The sequence below is a fragment of the Ambystoma mexicanum genome, chromosome 10, assembly GCF_040938575.1.
Source record: "Ambystoma mexicanum isolate Mex_15411 chromosome 10, UKY_AmexF1_1, whole genome shotgun sequence".
In the NCBI taxonomy this organism is placed as follows: domain Eukaryota; kingdom Metazoa; phylum Chordata; class Amphibia; order Caudata; family Ambystomatidae; genus Ambystoma; species Ambystoma mexicanum.
The window spans coordinates 1175621177-1175641657 of record NC_090932.1 but is presented as its reverse complement, the minus strand read 5'-3'; the positions used below and the strand labels follow the sequence as shown (position 1 = coordinate 1175641657).

Sequence of the window (20481 nt, the reverse complement as noted above, 5' to 3'; positions counted from 1 at the left end):
GATATTGTGTCTCCGCATTCAGTATCCCACTTCTGAAGACCCCTCACCCAGGTGATCCTCCCGCACTGGTCCACCCCCAGGAACTGGATCCAAAAGCAATGGCCATGTCCTGGCCACCTGGATGATAGATACCTGGGGACTAGCGAGTGAGCCACCGTCTGGTTTCACACACTATGCATTAAGGGTAAAGGCTAGACTGGCCTATATTCGATGTAGGTCAGTCTAGCCACGCAATAATAATTTTCTTTGCTCTACCCTTGAGCCACAGTTACTGTGCATCAAGGGTAAAGCAAAGATGACAAGTGTTGCTACTGGCCTACATTTAATGTAGCCCAGTCGAGCCAGCTAATAACACTTATCATGTTTGCTTTACCCTTGATGCACAGTTACTGTTCAGACAGGCCTTAGCAAATATAACACAAGGTATTACCTGGCTAGACTGTTCTACATTTAATGTAGGTCAGTCTAGTCAGGTAATATCACTTATCATGTTTTACATTACCTAGTAAAAAATGCCATGCCACATTAATAAAGTATATGCAGACTGGCACTACTAGTTTCAGTCTTCATATACTTTCGTAACGTGGCATAGATTTTGTACATGACATCAAGGGTAAAGCAAACATAAGTGCTATTTCTTCGATATCTTGGCCTATGGTGTCAGTGTGCATTTACTTTCTCTGTGGCATGGTATGTGTTACATTTTACTTGACATCAAGGGTAAAGCAAGCATGATGAGTGCTATTACATGGATAGACTGGCTTAAATTGGTGGCTGCAGTCTAGCCGTATATTCTTTGTGTTCCATGGCATTTTTGTACTTTGCATCAAGGGTAAAAGCAAACAAAGGTGTGATTACTCAGTACATTGGCCTATCCTGGTGTAGCCAGTCTGCATATACTATTTTTCTGTGGCACAGCATTTTTTCTGGCTGAGTTGGTAATACTGGCATGTATTGGTGCAGCATGAAAGGACATGTATAGGCAAAGCCAACATGAAAATGTTTTATATAACAGCATATGTTATGGGCAAAGGCGTAATGAAAATGCATTGGAAAATGGTCATGTGCACTGCTGCTAACTTGCGTCTATTGGGGTTTTGCATGTGCTAGTATACAAAATTGATTGCAAAATCTATGGCTTTTCCCAATTTTTCACAGGAAGTTCTGTAAAATGCACCAGTTCAACCCATTATTTAAAATAATTTCTCTTGTGGAGAAGCCCCCCAAAGCCCCTTGCTTTGTTTGGGCTCAATTGCTGCGCTTAGTCTCTCACGCATATTAGACATCTGCATTTACGCACATTCAGTTAAAAAATTCACCAGCCGCCACTGATTATGATGAAGAACTGCTGGTGTAAACAGTTATGTTATTTTCATTGGGCCATGCTTCAGGAATACATGATCAGTATTGTTCAAATTTGCACAATGATCTGCTTTCCATGGAGGAACAGAACACCCTATTGGTGTTAAATGGTTTGCATCTGCATTGTTGAATGATTCTTGTCTTGAGTCAATAGTTGTTAACTTTCAATTTAGGAGCGTGTCAGAGAAGTGGACCGTTTGAAGGAAAGGGTGCTGGAGCTTGAGGAGGAGCTGCGCCTCCTGCTGGCAGAGCAAAGCGAAGCATCTTTCCGCGAGAGAGAGCTGCAGGCACAGGTGGAGCGGGCAGAAAGGTCCCTGGTCAGAGAGGTCAGCTCAGCATGTGAACGACTCCAGGATCCACTTCAAGGCAGACCAGGGAGGGTGCAAACGATAAGCCCTTCTCGAATAAGACACGGGTCAGTCAGTCTCTTAAAATAATTATTTTTTTCTTTCTCTGGGTATTCTAAAGTGAAAGCTATTGTTACTTTAATGTATCACTCATTGCGTTTGATCTCAGAGAGAATTATTTGTAATATATCTGAACATTTGAAAATGTTTAGAAGTTTTACTCGCAGATTCTTTTTCTCTTAAATGTTAGCCCAATTTCCATGCAGGGTCCGTGGCACTTTTCAGAAACATTCACTGTGCTGCAAGGTGTAGGGAAGGGGGCACCGATGTTACAGATGTGATATAACCTTGGTGATAAAAGGCAATGACAAGATATCCTGCCCCTACTCTTCATGTGCCTCATTTCCTTTACCTCTGCTTTGAAACACTATTACTTAAGAGAGTTCTTGGATCATTCAGTCCTGCAAGTTTAAATTATTTTATTTATTTATTTCTTATGTGCCGGAGCCCATGGGCATCAGGGGGCACAAAAACACATGGGCAATCATATCAAGATGTGGACAGGAGACTTTTTAATGAAATAAAATGGTTTTGAGATGTTTACAAAAGGTGAACATAGTCTCTTCCTTATGTAATTCAGCTGGCAATTTATTCCAGGATGTTGTCACCTGAACCGGAAAAGAACGACCATCCCATCTCGCACGTTTGGCTCTAGGACAGGTTAAGTACATGGAATTACTCAGTCGTGTAGATTTCACTGTGGTATGTTGGGCCATTCCCTCTTTAAGAAACAAGGCGGGCGGAACCCATAAAGACATTAATGGGTCAAAGTGCTCATTTTAAAGTGAAGTCGGGCTGCTACGGGTAGTCAGTGAAGTTCTCTTCTGTGTTCAAAGATGTGTTCTCCTAGACATGCTCCTCATGATGCGGACAGCCTTGTTCTGCAGAGATTGAAGTTTGCTAATACAATTCTTGCTTGCACCACTCAGAAGCACATTACAATAATCTAATCTTGGCATGATTGTGGCCTTCACCAAGGTTTCACAATTTTTAGATTATACATAGGGTTTCACCAGCCAAAGGAGCCTCAGATGATGATGTGCCTTTTTGTCGGTTCTATCCACGTGTGCGTCTGCACCCAGCAAGGACTCAAAAATAACCCCAAGGGTTTTCTTTTTATCCAGTACATTGATGTCATAGTCTTTTATAAGAAGACTTGAGTAATGAGGATCTAATTTAGCCTTCACTTGGAGGGAACCCAATATAAGAAACTCAGTCTTTGAACTGTTGAGACATAACCAATTTGTGGACATCCAGGCCTGTAGACTTATAAATATTGTAAATCTTATAGTCACCACTCAATTAAATCAAAAGATGAGTATCATCAGCATGATTTGTGAACTGGGCTCCCGTGTTCTCCAAAAGATTGCATAAAGGTAGAATTTAAATAATGAAGAGTGCCAGTGAAAGGCACACGGCCTAGGTAACTCCACATGTAATTAAAGCCGGATCAGACAGTGCATTACCCCAGCAAACTCTTGACTTTCTATTAGCTAAGAAGGAACTTATCCAATCGATAGATTCTCTCTGTGAAAGTGTTCAGGAGCTTTAATGAAGAAGATCGAAAGCTGCTGATAAGTCACGGCACATCATCAGCCCCATCTTATTTGTGTCAACAATGGCAAACATGTGGGTCTGCAAATCAATGAATGCACCTTCGATCCCATAATTGGATCAAAACCCTGATTGCTTTGGAAGCAAAATATTCGATTGGTTCAAGTGTCCCTGAAATTGCATTGTGTCAATCTTGTCTACTATTTTCAATAAAAAAGGAACATTTGTTAAGGGTCTCGTATTGCAAAATACCTTTGGACCTTGACCAGGCTTTTTTTGCAAGGGAGTAACTACAACGTTTTTAACAATATCTGGGACAACATTGTGGCTAAAATTTGCATTGGTAAAACGTGAAAGGAATGGAGCAAAGAGTTTAAAATTATCTTTAATAAGGTTTGAAGAAATTACATCTCGATGACACATTTATTTATTTTATTTATTTGCATTTATCAAGCGCGCTTGCAGCCCATGAGGCATCGAGGCGCTGTTACAGATGATAAGCAGACTTGAGTTATAAGGCAGGTGCCCAATAGGCTCATGGTTACACAGTAACGAACAAATATGCAGGGAATTGCTCAAACCAATTCGTGATAGATATTCTGTTTAAACAAAGAGTCTAGTTTTGATAGCCTTGCAGAAGGCTAGGTGTGATTCAATCAGTCTTAGGTGAGGTAGCAGTGCGTTCCAGTGCCTGGCTGCTTGGGTGGGGAAGCTGGAACCCACATTGTGGGGTGCATCTTTTTAAGAACATTCGCCACTTCAACTACTGAAATGGAGTTGAACTTAAAAACAGGTTGAGATAAGTTTTGAAAAGGCTCTAAAACATTAGGCAAAGCATCGAGGGTCTGGCTATTAGCGATCTTAACATGGGCTGATTCAATTTTATTATAAAAAGCTTTTTGAATGGGGTTTTTGAAGTTTTTTTAGAATCAGTTCTCAATTTGGGCATCAAAATAAGCCTAGACTGAAGGACTTTTCTGCTTCCTCCCCAATTGAAACTGGTCCATCAAAAACAAACAATTAGGGGAAGTACCCAGGAAGATAGACACTCCAAGAGTATAGCTTCAGTGTCAAGTGTTTCCCAACCAGTGGTTGAAGTCTCCTAAAACAAGGGTAGAACAATTTGGTCAATGTAGAGTAGATAGGAGACTAGTAACTTCCCTGTTGAAGGTGAGTATTTCATTAGGAGGCCGATATACTAGGATGATATTGACGCAATTATTAGGAGAGGGGGTACATTTGAGCAGTATCATTTCACACCCTTCGTAAATAACTGGGGACTGAAAGAAGCAAAGTTCCTGTTTTGCCATAATGGCAACACCCCCACCCATACCAGTTTCACGGTTCCGACCATAAAATGTATAGCCTTCAGGAGTGGCCAAGGAAATATTTGGGCCACTAGAATCCCTCGGTTATGCACATAATATCAATGTGATTTTCGAGTACATAGTAATGGATATCTAGTGCGTGCTTACTTAATGAACAAGTGTTCAACAATGATACTTTAAGAACTTGTCCTCCCATCCCAAAGCTGTCTTTAAAGTGAGAAGGCAACTTTCCTATTTCCATAACATATTGGGTTTGGGAATCTTCATCGCTATCTTTTCCTAAATGCGGTTGCATAGGAGATTCCTCCATTTCAGCTGGATTTGTATTATTGGGCTTACTCAATTCTTGTGTGGTCTCTATAGTGGTATTTAGTGACTGTAGATCAAGATCATTTCCGGTGATATGTGTTTCTTTACTAACCTCATTATTTTTATCCATTAGGAGAGGTTTCTCTGTATTAGCGGAGCCCACAAACACAGGTGTATCTGTAATTTGGCTAGCTACACTGTGCATTACATCTTGAATAGACGGTGCATCTAGTGTGCAGGTTAGTTGGGAACTTACAGTTCTCAAATGAATACACATCTGTACAATGGCCTCACAAGCCATTTTCTGGGATGCCAATAATAATGCAGGCTGGGGGTTGAGGCCCATGATAATGAAGTTATATCCTGACTACAAAAATTGCTAAATCAGATAAAAAGCAGAACTACCTTATTAGGACTGCTTCGATGCTTCTATTAAGACCGACAGGCACACTCAGTCACGTCTTACACAGACTTGCGCAGACTTGCTTAGCCCTGACATGCCGGCGCTAACGCACCTGACCGCAGCTCATAGACTTGTTCGGACTACAAACCCGATGAGATTTGTAGTTCCAATGCAGAGAGGGCAAGAAACAAGGAAATTAGGCTTGTAGGTAAGTTAAAACGTAGCAAAATGTGGCACAAAAAGGTTTAAAAGCCTTGCAGTAATAAATGGCAGTTCAAAACTTTAAAAGATATACATTCTAAAACCTCTTTCCTAAAATTCCGCAAAGCACAATATCAGTGCTTATAATCTATTTTAAAGTGGCATGATGCAAAGAGAATGTTTAGAGGTTTATTAAAAAAAACGTGGGAAGGCAAGCAATTCAATTTATACTGAGCAGACTTGCTTAGCCCTGATACTCTAGACCAAAGCTAATAGATGCGAGCGGACTACAAACCTGATGGGATTTGTAGTTCCGATGCAGGGAGGGCAAGAAACAAGGAAATTAAGCTCATATTTAAGTTAAAACATAGCGAAATGTGGCACAAAAAGGTTTAAAAGCCTTGCAGTAATAAATAGCAATTCAAAACTTTAAACGATATCAATTCTAAATAATCTTTATTAAAATATAGCAAAATCACAATATCAGTGCTTATAATCTATTTTAAAGTGCTGTGATGCAAAGAGAAGGTATAGAAGTTCATAAACTTTGTTCCTGTTTTTCCCTTCAGAATGCTTAAAAGGCAGTTACAGGTGAAGACTTGTAACAGGTGTATTTTAGTGATGTCTACGATTAATCCCTATGACCGCTATTTGTAAGGTTTGTTGTAAAGCCTCTAGCACCATAGGCCTAGCACTTGAGCGAGAGAAACATATATAAATATATATATGACCCAATGGGAAAAGTATGCACATCCTCAGAGGGGTGTAGATATCCACTGAATGAAGAATAGATGTATTCCCTTCACTCAAAGGAAAGAGACTCCAAGCAGCGTTCTAACTCTGTTAGGAAATAATTTCTTTTTGCAGCATTCCCTCCATCGACATCAATGGGACCCCCTACCTTTTGCTAGGATTTAACCTTGTCCTACATTTTGGAGGTAAGTAAGGACGTTTTGCTTTACTTCCCTTGCTCAGTTAATCTCTTTTGGGGGCACTGATCAGCCCACATATCTACCGTCCAGTGAAGTGCTACAGCAGCAATTTGTATCCTTTTTTTTCTTTTGTTACATTCCTGTTCTATTTACAAGATCAGAGCAGGCTGGTGGCAGCAGATATTTATCTCCTGTGTTTTTTAATTTCTACCCTGTGCACTTTTTCATTTTACTCCATAATGCCATTTTGAGTACCATATACTCAAAATGGTGGTGTCATGCACGTTTTGCCCTATTCTTCGGCCATCATATCCTTTTGGCTTTATCCTGCCTTCCCAAGTCAGGAAATGCTATTTTCCAGGCAAAACCTTGAGTTTCCAGGGCAAAGCGGCAGTCGGAGCATCTGACTAGATGTGGCGGTTTGGGGCTCTCTAGTGCCAATCCACACTCCAGCCAGGCAAATGTCTGTTGCTCAGCAGATGTCGGGCAAGAGACTGTCCATAATTGAATAGCCCTTGTCAGTTTGAATGGTGCAGATCTTTGCCATTTGTGGGATGTGGGCAACCTCGGGTAAAATGTGGGATAAAAGGAGGAACCCTCCAGCCATTATTCAGATCCTTGTTTGGAGCCAAGACCTTTACGAACAGTTGCAGCCTACTGAAGACCCAAGGATGACCATTGAAGACATCCACAATTGCCTCCAGGCAAGTTCCGGTGAAGCCTTGTCGCTCTGCATCGATCTCTGTTCGTCTAGTGGGACCAACCATTACAGACCCCTGGACAGAGTTCTTGCCCTCAGAAGCTTTCATAAGCATTCCAGAGCCATAATGTGGACTGACCAACTTTATCTATGGCTTCTTCGGTGCATCCATTTCCTTTCAGAGTTTTGGCTTGGAACTTCCAGGTCACCAACTAGTGCCCCAACACCCATCCTCCTCCTGCAGCTGCTGCTCTTCTACACAAAGAGGGATATTTCTGGAGCTCAGTCATTGTGTTGCTTGCTGTCCCCTAATCGGGGTGTCTTTCGCTGTTGCCCATCTCAATAGTGTCCTGGGATCTCCCATCATTTTGGGACCTGTAGTGGTGGTGGTGGTTCTGTGGTGCATGGGTAGTCCATTTTCTATGTATCTGAAACTATCCCATCTGAGTACAGAACCGCTGCGTAACTCGACCTAACCCCGAACCAGAACAATACCACTGCACCTGAGGCCCCTGCACCCCCCTTTAACAAGACCAGTGATTGAAGTAAGTGGGCTCAGTGAATATGAGAACCATAGGGTTGGTTTCTCTGTGAATACGAGTAAAGAGGCGGGAGTTGGATACCGATTTCCGCACTGTCAGGAGTGCACAGGAAAGGAGATATATGTCAGAATAGTTTAAGGACAACTCGCGAGGTAACACTTAGCATATAACAGACCAGGGTACATACCGGGCTGATCTTTGGAACCAGGCAGTCACAGGAACTCTAGGGACATGAGTTGGCTGAAAGCAAAGGGACACAAAGAGAAGAAGAAGGCAGGCATAAATACTGGGTAACATGGATTGATCAGAATAAAGCGTGTACTTGAATATGCCGGTAAGATAGCTCAGCGGGTTGAGCGCTTGCTACTGCGATCTGAGCGTGATCTGCCGGTCGCAGGTTCGAATCCCGGCAAGTCCAACTCAGCCTTTCATCCTTCCGAGGTCGATAAATGAGTACCAATTTCGGTTGGGTGATATTGTATGTAAATATGTGCTCTGTAAAGCGCTTTGGATTAAGGCGCTATATAAATAACACATCATTATCATCATTATGATAAAGGGTCTCCATGGAGATTAGGACAAAGCCCTTTGGTTTGGTACCAGCAGATTACTCTTAACAACAATCATGCAGCAACGTCATGGGTATAATGTGCTGATTTGATAGTTCTCAGTGTAAGGATAAAGCTGGAGACCATATATTGAGACAGGTGAGACTCCAATGAACTGGACTAAGGCAACAGTAGTCTTTCCCTTATCTTAACTGAGGCCAACTCGGGAGTCACACTGTATGCGGATACAGAGCTGAGACACAACAGCAGATCAATTTGCAATCAAGACAGAAAAACAGAGTGGATAGAAATAACCAAGTACAGGATAGGCAGATAAATGATGCAAAGAACAGAAATTGTAGATGGAGGTTGTAGACCGAAGCTATACAAGCCCTACTTAGAGGGCACACGTGAATTCTGGCAGAGAGGAAATCATGGACCAAGAATCAGAACAGGCATCATGGACTTAGGCAAGGAAAGTTGCCACGCATAAACTTGAAAACCTAGCGTTCTAGGAATATCATGAAACATAAAGCATTTTTCATAGGAAAGGCAGTTGGTCACTGCCAACTCAGTGAATACGTGGTTCAGGAAATTCAGTGCTTTAGTCACAGACAAGAAGTTGCTGCAAACTCAGCGAATACCCATGTCAGAAAACGAAGTACAGTAAAGAGCAGGTAATTAAACTATGGACAGAACTCTAGTAAATAAAGCATGAGACTTAAATTGCAAAGTGACATGGGGGAAGCTTTATCAGAAACAAGGTAAGTCTGTGAGCCGGGGGCAGGGAGGAGGATGCTCACCTCACAGCAAAACAAGGTTTTGAACAAAGAAAGGCCCAACATTTCTTTCAGAAAAAGGATTAGCTTTAACAGCAAACAGGGCAGAAGGTGAAAAGCAGATACAGCAGGCAGATTTCAGTAGCCAAACGCAAGTTAGCAGGGAAAGGGTAAAAAACTGCATAAAGCTGGAACTCCAGGTAAAGGCAGTTGATAGAATGGTATCCAGTAATCATAACAAATAAAAATCAGAGAATGAATTTACAGCGAAAACATTTTACAATGAAAATATATAAATTTTTTAAAAATATATATGTTTTGGGGTTGTGGGGTAAGGGGTTAAAATGGGTGGGGTTGCAGTGCATTTAAAAGCATGGGGAAATGGGAGGTTTGGGGGCGGATTACAAACAAAATAAATCAAAAGAATTAGATATTTTTTTGTTATTAATGTTTAGCTGTAAATTCATTCTCTGTAATTATATTCATTAAAATCAAATAGAACCGATAGAACACTTGCTAATCCTCAGTGAGCTTATGAAGTTCTCCCAGCCCACAGCTCAACAGGGTGGAGTCGACTGCAGCTTGAGGCAGCTGTGTCCAACTAAGCCCAGTCCAGGCTTCAGTCGATTGAAGTAGTGGATTGTAATTAAGGCCTCTCCCTCTCTTGGTAGCCTCTTCCCCAGGAGCTTGTAACAGGTGAATGCAATCAGGGTCCCCAACTCGTAGCGGCTTGTTGCAAGTGAATGTATTTAGTATGCCTCTCCCAGCCCTTTGCCTCTTGGACAGCATACATATACCATAATACATCAGCTGTTTTAACCCCAAACCTGGAATGCACATGAAAGTAGTTTGGTCCAAAACTGCAGCAGTAAAACGGGTAAATGAATGCCATGGCCGTTTGTGGGTTTAAACATGGTAGTTATGCTATGAACGTCTATGAATGGGTGCGTACAGTGGTGCTGCTAGCACGCCGGTAGATTCCTAACTTATGGCAATATGGTTTTACAGGCGTAAAGTCATCACCCCAACTCTTGCCTGGTTGTGATGAGTGGAGTTGTGGCCAAGGGTCACCCTCTGGGCTTTCCCTAGAGTGGTGGGATTGAGCGGGTACCCCTAATCAACTGAATTTACCTTTGTTTTCCTCTTACTGGAACATTATGCTTACATGTTGGCTTTGCCAATACTTGTTCTTCACATCTACAGACTTCTAGCTCACCTTAACAGATACTTACCTTGGACCTTTGACTCTTTGAGGCTTTAGGCCCACTTACCTTAGCAGGGAAGGACTTCTAAAATGTTAGAGGGTAACTGGTTTCAATTGCTTTTCTATGGTTTACCATTTTATGAGTACCATTAAGTTGGGTAACAATAAACATATGTTATCTGTCAATAGTGCCAACAAGCCCCTGTGGGGTGAACGTGTGCTTTACAAATACACCTGTTATGTTATGGTTTCTATGGTTAAATGCCTTCAGTCTGTTGTTTTACTGCTAAACTGCTTCTACTGTTTTCAGGGTAAAGTGTGGGTGATCTCTCTGATCTCAGTGAAGTGTGTGTGTGTGTGTGTGTTTTATATTTACCTGTGGTTTTGCTTTTCTAGAGTGTGTTAAGTCCTAATAAATATAGTATTTTTGTACATTCTGTCTAATTTGATGTATTGAGTGTCTCACTGTACAACTTCACCAGCTCCTTTTCTCCTGAAGTCCAAGAAATCTGAGTGTTGATTACTGTGTTCACTAACTAGGGTAGTTAATCAAAACCAAGGGGCTAATTCCTCCTGCGGTAACTCATATAGTTTTTGGCCTTGAATTCGAGCATTTCAATCCAGCACTTGGCTGGGGGTACCTCCTCCACTTTAATGCCAAACTCATAGTTTGGTGGTGTGGTAAAAATCAGAAGTAATTCCATTACCACCCAGAAAATTGTCACTAAGGGCATTATTGCTAGATTTGTAACGCACCTCCAATCTCGAAATGAGGCTGATAATGAACATCTCACAGGGAATCCAAAACAATTGATTAGTTATCAAAAAATTGTTTTCCTCTAGCTCCTTATTTGCAAAATCAGTGAATACCTCAATCGACCTTTCGAGGTATTTGTCTTGATTACAGCAACTGGCAGAAGAAGCAGTGGACCATATGCCACAGCATAAGGGCAGACACTTTTGTCAAGTTATTGCTGATGGGCTGGAGACATCAGATTATATCATTCAGGCTGGATTGGGTTGAGTTTTAGGTCAGCCAGTTTGGCGTCCTAGTTGAAATACTCCTCCAGAAATCATGCCCTTTATTGGAATACAGGGGGTCAGACCCATAAAGGGTGGAGGCCCCCTTTTCATCAACGATCTGACAGATCTTCAAAATGAACACACTCCGTGAAGATGCAGTGTATTCCACGTAGGTGCCATGGTCGCTGGGTGCCATAGACTGTTCCTAGGCTTCCACGGCCAAAGGCGGAGCTGGGTGACATGGGAGTAGAGCAGTCTCTAGAGGAGTGCCTGAACGAGCCAGAAGATGTGTGGTGACGTGGTGAGTTTCTGGCTTGAACAAGCACGGTGGGACCTATAGTGACAACTCAGTTTCTGTCGGGAGGAAGAGTGTGGTGTCTGGAACCATTGGGAGAGGGGAACCTCTTCCTGTGTCATTTCTTCTCCTTGTCCTTACTCGCCACAGGGGCCTCTTACTCCTAAACATATCCAAAAGATTGCACTCGCTTCATAGAATGATCAGATGCTGGTGACAATAACAGCATCCTCATATCTCCTTTGTGGAGGTAGGTAACAAGTTTTGCAGCAACCCCTAGAAAGCCTTAGAATGAATGGCTTGGCAGGATCTGCATTCCTGACTTGTGATCCTCCCCAAGGCAATCAGGTTATATCTTGTGTGGACCTGACACCAGCATTTGAATCCCACAATCTGAGCAGGGCATGAAGCATGACACAATGAAAGTGTGTAACAAAAGCTAGTGGTGTTCCAAGCAGCATACTGAGTGTGCAGTGAAAAGGAACATGGGTCATGGGGTACAATTGGCTCCATATATATGGGCCCCAACGTCACGTCCAACCTCTCGGCACGCAACAGCATTGGTCTGTGCCAGAGTCTGGGTGAAAAATCTTTCGGGGACAGCTGACACACACACACACACACACACACACACACACACACACACTCACACTCACACTCACACTCACACTCACACTCACACTCACACACACCTCCCCTCGATGACTGTATGTGTGGAGATGTGTGGTGCCACCTAATGTCTTTGATAAATATTTCCATACCCGTCGGAGCCTGAATGATATTTCAAAGTAGAGGAATATGTGAGAGGAATGTATTAATAAGAAAGGGACTTATCAGGGAGATGCATGCCTTGACGGAGCAGCCAGTCACCCTCGGTAAAGCAGGAGAACAGAGAACACTGACCCCTCACCAAACACACCTTAACCTACATGTTCCTTTATTGCTGAGTCATGAAGAAATGTTTTGGGTTGGCAGATGAACCCAAAGACTGAGCCGTCTGCCTGGACTCAATTAATATCCCTACTGTGTGATAAACTTTCTCCCCAAAGGGTGTATCACCCTGACAAAGGCATATATATGCTGTTTGCCTTTATGTGAGCAAAAAGCCTGACAACAACTGCAACCATCACTGGCTCCTAAGCCCAGCAGATGTCACCATTCCTCCAGCCACATAATCTACTTTGTCTAAACCTGCCTGTATAATATGTTTGGGGGCTTAAAATGCATCAGCCATTACCTCCTTTATGGTCTTCTGGCTCTCAAGTGGTAGGTGGTCAGTTGACCTCTCTACAACCTATCATAAGGCATACTCCTAACGTCCTAGCATTGTGGCTGCATTTACTCTGTCTTTTGCCTGAAGGGGTTTAAAAGCACCACTGAGCAAGGCTGTTTCTTCACAGTTCCCACTCTTATGCAGTTTATGTGTGGATTGTGCAATCAGTTTGCACCATGCCAGCTTGTGGTTCTGGAGTGGGATTTGAATTTAGTGTTTACATTTCTTTTGGGCGCTCCATTTGACCCCTGCATTCATGTTCTCTTAGATTGTTCACCCGTAAGGTGATTTTCCTGGTTAGCGTCACTTCCGCAAAGTGGGTGAATGAGCCCCAGGCATTATCTTTTAAACCTCCCTATTTTGTTTTTCCAAAGAAAAGGTGGCATTGAGAGTTAGACCTTCTTTCCTTCTGAAGGTGGTCTCAGATTTTCATATATGTCAAGAAAACCATCATTCAGTGTTTTCTTTCCTCTGCCCCACCCTTCTAAGGTAGAGGAGGTATTCCATTTGCTGGGCACTGTGCTGGCTCTCAGTTACTACGTCTCTCAGATCGGCAATGTCTGAAAAGATGACCAGCCTTTTGTTTATGCTGGTGCCCGTGCTGGCAGGGCTGTTACCAAACATACCCTGTCAAGGTGGATCATTCTCTGCATCTCGGAATGCTATGATCTGGCTTGAAAAGTTGTACCTGAAAGTGTCAGGGCTCATTCTACCAGAGGTCTGACTGATACCTCTGTACTACAGAGTGGGGACCCTGTCTTGGATATTTGCCAAGCAGCTATGTGGGATTTTCTGCATACTTTTGCCAAACATTACTGCTTGGATTCCTTTTCGGTGCAAGATGCCCACTCCGGCAGGGTGGTCCTCCAGAGTTCTCTGGTTTTAGTGGTATCCGCTTACACTCCTCCATCCTCCAGATACTGCTAGGGGAGTCTGACATAGATGAGGATTTCTTGGGGGGTCGGGGGTATCCATTAGAAGAACAAATACTTACCTCTCAGTAATGTTCTTTCTGATGGTTGTTCCTCCCACAGATTCGTCATCATCCTCCAGACCTCCCCACTTGGAAGATAGCTAGTACACCTTTAGCTCCATGGACCCTCAGCATCAGAGCACTAGGGAAAAAGGGTTGAACTAAAGTCACGGGGCACAGCGCTTAAATTTATACTGTCCCAGACATCATGTGTGGTGCACTTAGGGGTGTTACGCAGAACTGTGCTGCACCCCTTGGGGGCAGAAATGTTTCCTGAGAACAGCTGCTCTGGAATAGAATTAACACAGATGAGGAATCTGTGTGAGGCACATCGATCAGAAAGAACATTACCAAGAAGTAAGTCATTTGTAAGTCATTTGTTCATCTCAAAATTGCCTGGAACGATTTTCAGTGCACTCATTCATGATAATATATAGTTGCATGTGAAAAATCTTGAAAATCGAAGCAGACAATTTTGAGATGTGTGACAATTTATTTCCCCTATGAGAAAAACCAATGTTAAAAGCTTTTAAAAACGAACCATCTATGAACATTTTTGAAATGTGCCATGCTGGGGTGGCTGCCTTGAAATGTTAGTGGATATTTTTCAGATTGTTTTCATGGAAGGTTACAAGAGTTCTTAAGAAAAGTTATTTTTTGACACTCCATAGACAAATCGTCATAACCTTAAATAGTCTATGTGCTAGCGTGATAACTTTATATGTATAAAACTGCGTAAACCTATCAATTGTTATGAGTCAACCATTGCCTGGCTTGATTCATTTATTGGTCCCAGATCAGCAAGAGTAGCAATGACAGGCATTGAAGCCCATTCAGAGCTGCTATCCTGCCTTTGGCCTCTACTGTTTAATGTGTACATGCGCCCCCTTTTCGACCAGCTGGACGGTTTCGGCATCAAATATACCAACTATGCTGATGATCCCCAGCTAGTCTTTGAGCTCTTTGTGATTTTGACATGTATTCCGTTCTCATTAATGACACAAACAATGTGATTAAAGATTGGATGTCAGTTAACTCCTTGGCATTGAACAAGGTAAAAACTGAGGTGATGTTTGTTGGCTCTAGCCCGAGAACAAAAAAGTTAAATCCTAGGTATATCCACTTCACTATATCTGGCTGCATCATTCCAGTAAGTCCCTCTGTTAAAACACTAGGTGTCTTTTTAGATTCTGGACTGCCAATGAAGCAACATGTTAGCCATGTTAACACGCCCTGTGCATATGTTAATAAGCGGCTCAGACAAATTAAACCATACTTTTTCTGTACTGACCTCTCTTGTTTGTCTGCAGCGCTTGTTAACTCTCGGCTCAATTTCTGTAAAAGTCTTCTTGCAGGCATGTCTAAACACAATCTGAAAAGCCTCCAAACAACACAGAATAGGGCAGTGAGAGCTGTTTGTAATCTTGGTCCACAGGATCGTGTCTCAAACTCAAGGAGAGCGCTGCATTTACTTCCAGTTTGCCAACGCATCTCTCATAAAAAATGTACTCTCATGTATAATGCATGGCTAACGGGGCTCCTCAGTACCTCACAAACCGGCTATTTAAGGCAACTATGGGGCGCACCCTTGGCTCCAGTAGGGCCAATAAACTCTGTGTACCCAGATATAACGTGAAAAATGTTGGTGGCACTTGTTTTCAAGTGTATGCCTCATTTCTATGGAATTCCCTTCCTCCCCAAATTGGGATCCTACCTAGCGTTTCTAGTTTCAAGAGGGCACTAAAAATACATCTCTTTAATTCCAACAATTAGTTTTCTTTCTGTCTGCTTTTCCCCCAAGCTTGATCTCTCTTCTACTTGGCCAGGCTTTGTCTTTCTAGGCACTGAGGCCTTCGGGCATGTTCCGCTATATACACATTAAATCATAATAATATTATCTCAAAGACTTCTATTCTGGTGCAAGAGGTGCTACAAATACTGTGACCGAGTTGGTGCAGAAACACATTATGCCACGTTATGGCTGTGCCAACATTGTATAGGTCAGACTTCGTCTGGATGACATTTTGAAGATGACAAAACTGTGGGAAGACTCCCATATCCATCTGAACCAATATTACAGAAGGGTAAGTAACTTGTTTGTCTCTAATTTTGCACCTCTTTGTCATAACATTACTCCCTTCGTCTTTTTCATGTTTTTTGGAGAAGGATGAGGTTAAGATCTACTTCTGTCCTCTCACCCTCGAGAAACCATTCATCCAAACGCGCATCTTGGCACCCAGCTTTGAAACACACCACTTTATTTCATTCATTTAAAATGTCACTATAACCTATGCATTAGAACATTAACTGCACCAACCCCTGACATTTCCTTTCATCCATTTCAGAAGTCCGTCTCGCATTTCATCGAGCCATGCACTTCAAATGTTAAATGGATTGAGTGAGGAGACAAACCAGTACATCCAAGAACTACGTCAAGAGGTGGAGGCTCAAAAACGTACTGTCCTCCACATACAGAGGGAGAAGGTAATAAAAATGGCTTCCAGTATTCTCGGCGTTTGGCAATGCACCAATGTTTGAAAATGGTGTCCTGTTTCTTATCTGGTTTTGTGATTTGAGAGGTAGATGATACTTTGTACTCATTCTGTTAGTGCTTAATGGCTCGTCTCCAATTTAGGATTGTCTTCTTAGTCATAACATTTGAAAATATGGTTCCTACCCCAAACAATTTAAGAGCAGTATTTTAAAAATGGTATTTTTCTAAAAGTAAATTTTTCTCTTACGTCCTGCTCTCCCTCCTTCCCAACTGGTTGTGTACACCTGCATCTGTAGGTGGGCCGGAAAAAAGCGGACTTAAAAAAAGATAGCTGCCCCTTTAAGAACTTTAAGTTGATGAGACAACCCCACACGCGCATGTCCCTCCATGTGCCAGCCCCACCCCTCACCCCCAACATCACAAAATGCCCACATCCAGTTCCGCATACTGGTCGGGTTGGAATTGCTGCGCTCTGTGACATCCCTTTTTTCGGGGTGTACTTTTTGGCTGTTCGCTCGCCTGTTTCATTCGGACTGGTGTATTTTTCATTTTTTATTCAGTCGCGGTATGCTGTTTACTGCAAGATTCAAGCAATGCATCCATTGTAGAAAGCAATTTTCAGCGACCAATCCACATCATGCCTACGTCCGACGCCTGAGGATCCACCCCCCAGTGAGTACATGTGTCTTCTGTTGTGGAATTCAGCCGAGGTCTCTGCGTAGTCACAGCTGTAGGGGAGGCATGGTATCACAAGTACGACACTGACACAAAAGATACAATTTCTAAAACCCTTATTACATTCATGGGGTTTAGAAAAACTCCTACTTTGCCCTTTAACTAGGATGGGAGTCATCTCGACCATCAAATAATAAAGAAAACACTCTTAGTCCTGTCTGTCAAATCAAAATGGCCTATTCTAATAAAACCCAATGCCTGCCCTATCTCCTGTACAAAAAAGTGTAAAAAGAAGGTATGTATACAAAAAGAAAATCAGTGTTCGACAAAGAATACATGTGGCTTAATCAGCTCTCCTTCCCACATATAGACAGCATGGAATAAGGCAGTCTCTGTAGGCAGGATAACACACTCTGGCTCGGGCATTAACATTGAAACAGTCCGGAACGTGGATCGAGGCCAGCATGGCCTTCCACGTTAAAGGCTCTTGTTCCATTCTTCCCCAAATAACAAAACAAAAAGTTCACACCGGTCCCCTTCTGTCGAGCTCAGACCTCTTCAATAAACAAACAAAAAGTTCAACGTTGGCCCCCATCTGCCGGGCTCAGACCTTGCACAGTTCAATGTTGGTCCCCCTGCCGGGCTCAGACCTTTCACAATTCAACAACACTTGCCTGGGCTCCCTTCCCCAAGCTTTTTACACTTCGGTCTCTCTCTTCGGGGCTCAGACCGCTTTTCAGATGTGGAAGTCTTTCGAATGTGCAGGCTTCCTTTACGAACCACAGCAGTTCCACTTCGACTCAGAATTCAATGTTAAACTTTTCCTCTCCCCTTCTCTCGGGGTTAACTTAGTTCACTTTCGCTTTTACAGTTCCTTCCCTTTTATCGCCTCAAAAAATGTACCTTTCACTGAGACTTTCGAGTGGGCTATTCCTTTTTGCCAGACCACTCCGTTACTCAGTATTTCTGATTCCACAGCTGCCTTTGTCTTAAAGTTAATTCATAGGTCTGCCTTTCCTTACTTCTCATCCACACGTGTGCAGCCTTCACTCGCGATATATTGTTGCAAACCTCAATCTTTCTTAGCACACACCGGTCTCAGGTCACTTGCCAACTCACCGGCTGTGTGCGGTACTTTCTTGCTTTTTTGATTTCCAATTCACAAGTCAAGGTTAGTACCACAGGCTTGGCCTCAGCTCCCCAACTCTGCCGTTCACCAGTGAGGGTCGCTGGTGTCCTTGAAACAGGATGCAGTCTTCGTTATTGGGATCTGGCCTTCTCCGCGTGTCTTCCACAGCCTTGTGGAGGCAACAACCTCCTGTAGGGAACTCGCAAGGTTTTTGACCCGCTGCTCTCATTCCTTGGTCCCTCGCTCTGCTTCAGGTGGTTCGTCTTCGCCCCCCGGAAGTTCTGCTTGTACTCGTGTTCCACCTTGATCAGAGTGTCTCTAGGTTCCGCTTTCTATCCGTACGAGGAGAGCAAATTGGAATCAGGTGTATGCACTTGAAGTCAAGTGCCTGACTTTGCCAGACCCGATTAGCGGGACATGTCCAGTACAATGTATAAGAGTTAGTCTTGTTGCTCTCAGTCACCCTTTTCCTAGTGTTTGTGCAGAAAGGGGGTGGGGGAATTTGGGGCATCGGATCCTAAAAAATAGGAGGGGTTGGATGTAAAAAAAAGGGGGAATACCACGTCTCACCATCAGCTGCCTTACCGCCACTCCCCGAAGACCCCTCACCCAGGTGATCCTCCCGCGTTGGTCCACCTCCAGGGTCTGGATCCAAAGGGCGATGGCCGTGCCCTGGGGTGGGGGGAGAGGGAGAGAGAGAGAGAGAAAAAAAAAAAAAATTATATATATATATATATATCCCTGGGGACTAGCGGGTGAGACACCCTCTGGTTTCTCAAACAGCTGGGACCAGTACCCAAGATGACAGAAGACTGCTAAGGGATCAGGAAGGAGGCCGATATGGGTAAGAGAGACACAATACCTCCAGGTGGGGTATGTGTTTCGGAACCAGCCTTCGGTATCCAAGTGAGGACTGCCTCCCCAGTTCTGGGGTCTTCAGGGTACCGTTCAGGGGGAAACCCCAGGCTTTTACACCTGCGCTTACCTCTGGATGGGAAAATGCTAGTACCTCCAGTTGGGACAGGATCTGGAAACATCTGCCCAGTAACAGAAGATTTGTTCGCTCCTGACAAAATCATTATGGTACCAGGAAAGAGCTCTTTTGCCTCAGACAAGCATTCAGGCAAGATTACCCATAAAATAGCAAAAGCCTCCAGGGTGGAATCGGTACGTACGGGTTCCCCTGTGATGGCACTGGTAGTTATCTGTACGGATAGAGCTAGCCGTGAGGAGCCAAAGACTCCAAGGGTTGAATCAGTACCGACTGGTTCCCCTATTTCTGCACCGGTACCCTGTACAGCTACCTCAGTTGGTTCTTCTGGTGCTCCAGTATCGAAGAAGGGTGAGAATAAGTCTCGTAAACAGCCTAATTTAGGTACAGGCTCGGTACCAACTTCGCTGAAGAAGCATAAACGAAGGAACTCTAAGGATAAACGTTCTGTTTTTGCTTTTGTACCGGAAGTGAAAGAAGAAAGTATTAGTCTCATCTCTGAGCCTGAAGACTTTTATTCTTCAAAATACTTTACAGTGCCTCCTGGGGAGCCTTTTGGCACGCCAGTGAATGCTTAGACTCCTAAATGTATTCCTCAATTCTCTCCTGATACATAGGAGTTCCCTAAGGCTCCTGCTAGACTTATTCCTAATTTGGTTTTGACCAACATACAAGTTCCTAGATCTGTCATGTTGAACTTTTTCAATCCTGCGCAATAATCTTCCAGGGTTGACTCATCTACTTCCCCATTGAGGACAGAAGAGATTCACCAGCCATTAGATATGCGCAAAGACATTAATAATACAGTCTTGTAAACTATGTAGTCTGAACCCTTTTTGGAGGCTCTAGCACAACGTATTAAGGGAAAACCTTAGACCATCAGACCCTTCCGAAGGAGCAGTCCCTAAGGAGACGGCTCCAGTGCTGACATCAGTTCCAGTTGAAGTAGAGGAGGCTGCTCCTCCAATCAAAAAACAGAAGCATTCCAAGGATACTGATACAGAGTCAGACGATTACGTTTCATCGGCTTCTCCTAATAAAATTGTTCATTATATTGTGGCTAAGGCTATGCTAGATCTGGGATCTGAGACTTAGTTCTTGAGATTGTGCCTAAGGACAAACCATAGATTGCAGGAGTTTCTGGGAAACTGCCTTCTCAACAGACCAAGTCTCTTCTGCCTATGGAGGTGTCTGTCATAAAAAAGGCATTGACTCCAATGACTCCCCATTCTGATCCTCCTATTTCAAAATCTTTGGATGCTAAATACAAAGTACTTAAGGAGGAACCTTTTGTGCGAATGGGAACTCTTCTAGCACAATCTACTGTGGTTTCAGCAGCTTTGGTTACTAAGGGCAAAG

General features: G+C 43.2%; 1 protein-coding gene across 1 annotated transcript in view; it reads left to right on the top strand.

The window, feature by feature from the left end:
• LOC138492142 (trichohyalin-like) overlaps positions 1 to 20481 on the top strand; it is a 782601-nt gene that overhangs the window by 563157 nt on the left and 198963 nt on the right. Inside the window, exons 21-22 of the mRNA XM_069619133.1 lie at positions 1536 to 1777; positions 16179 to 16317. Coding sequence (XP_069475234.1) covers positions 1536 to 1777; positions 16179 to 16317 — 381 coding nt within the window. The remainder of the gene's footprint in view (positions 1 to 1535; positions 1778 to 16178; positions 16318 to 20481) is intronic.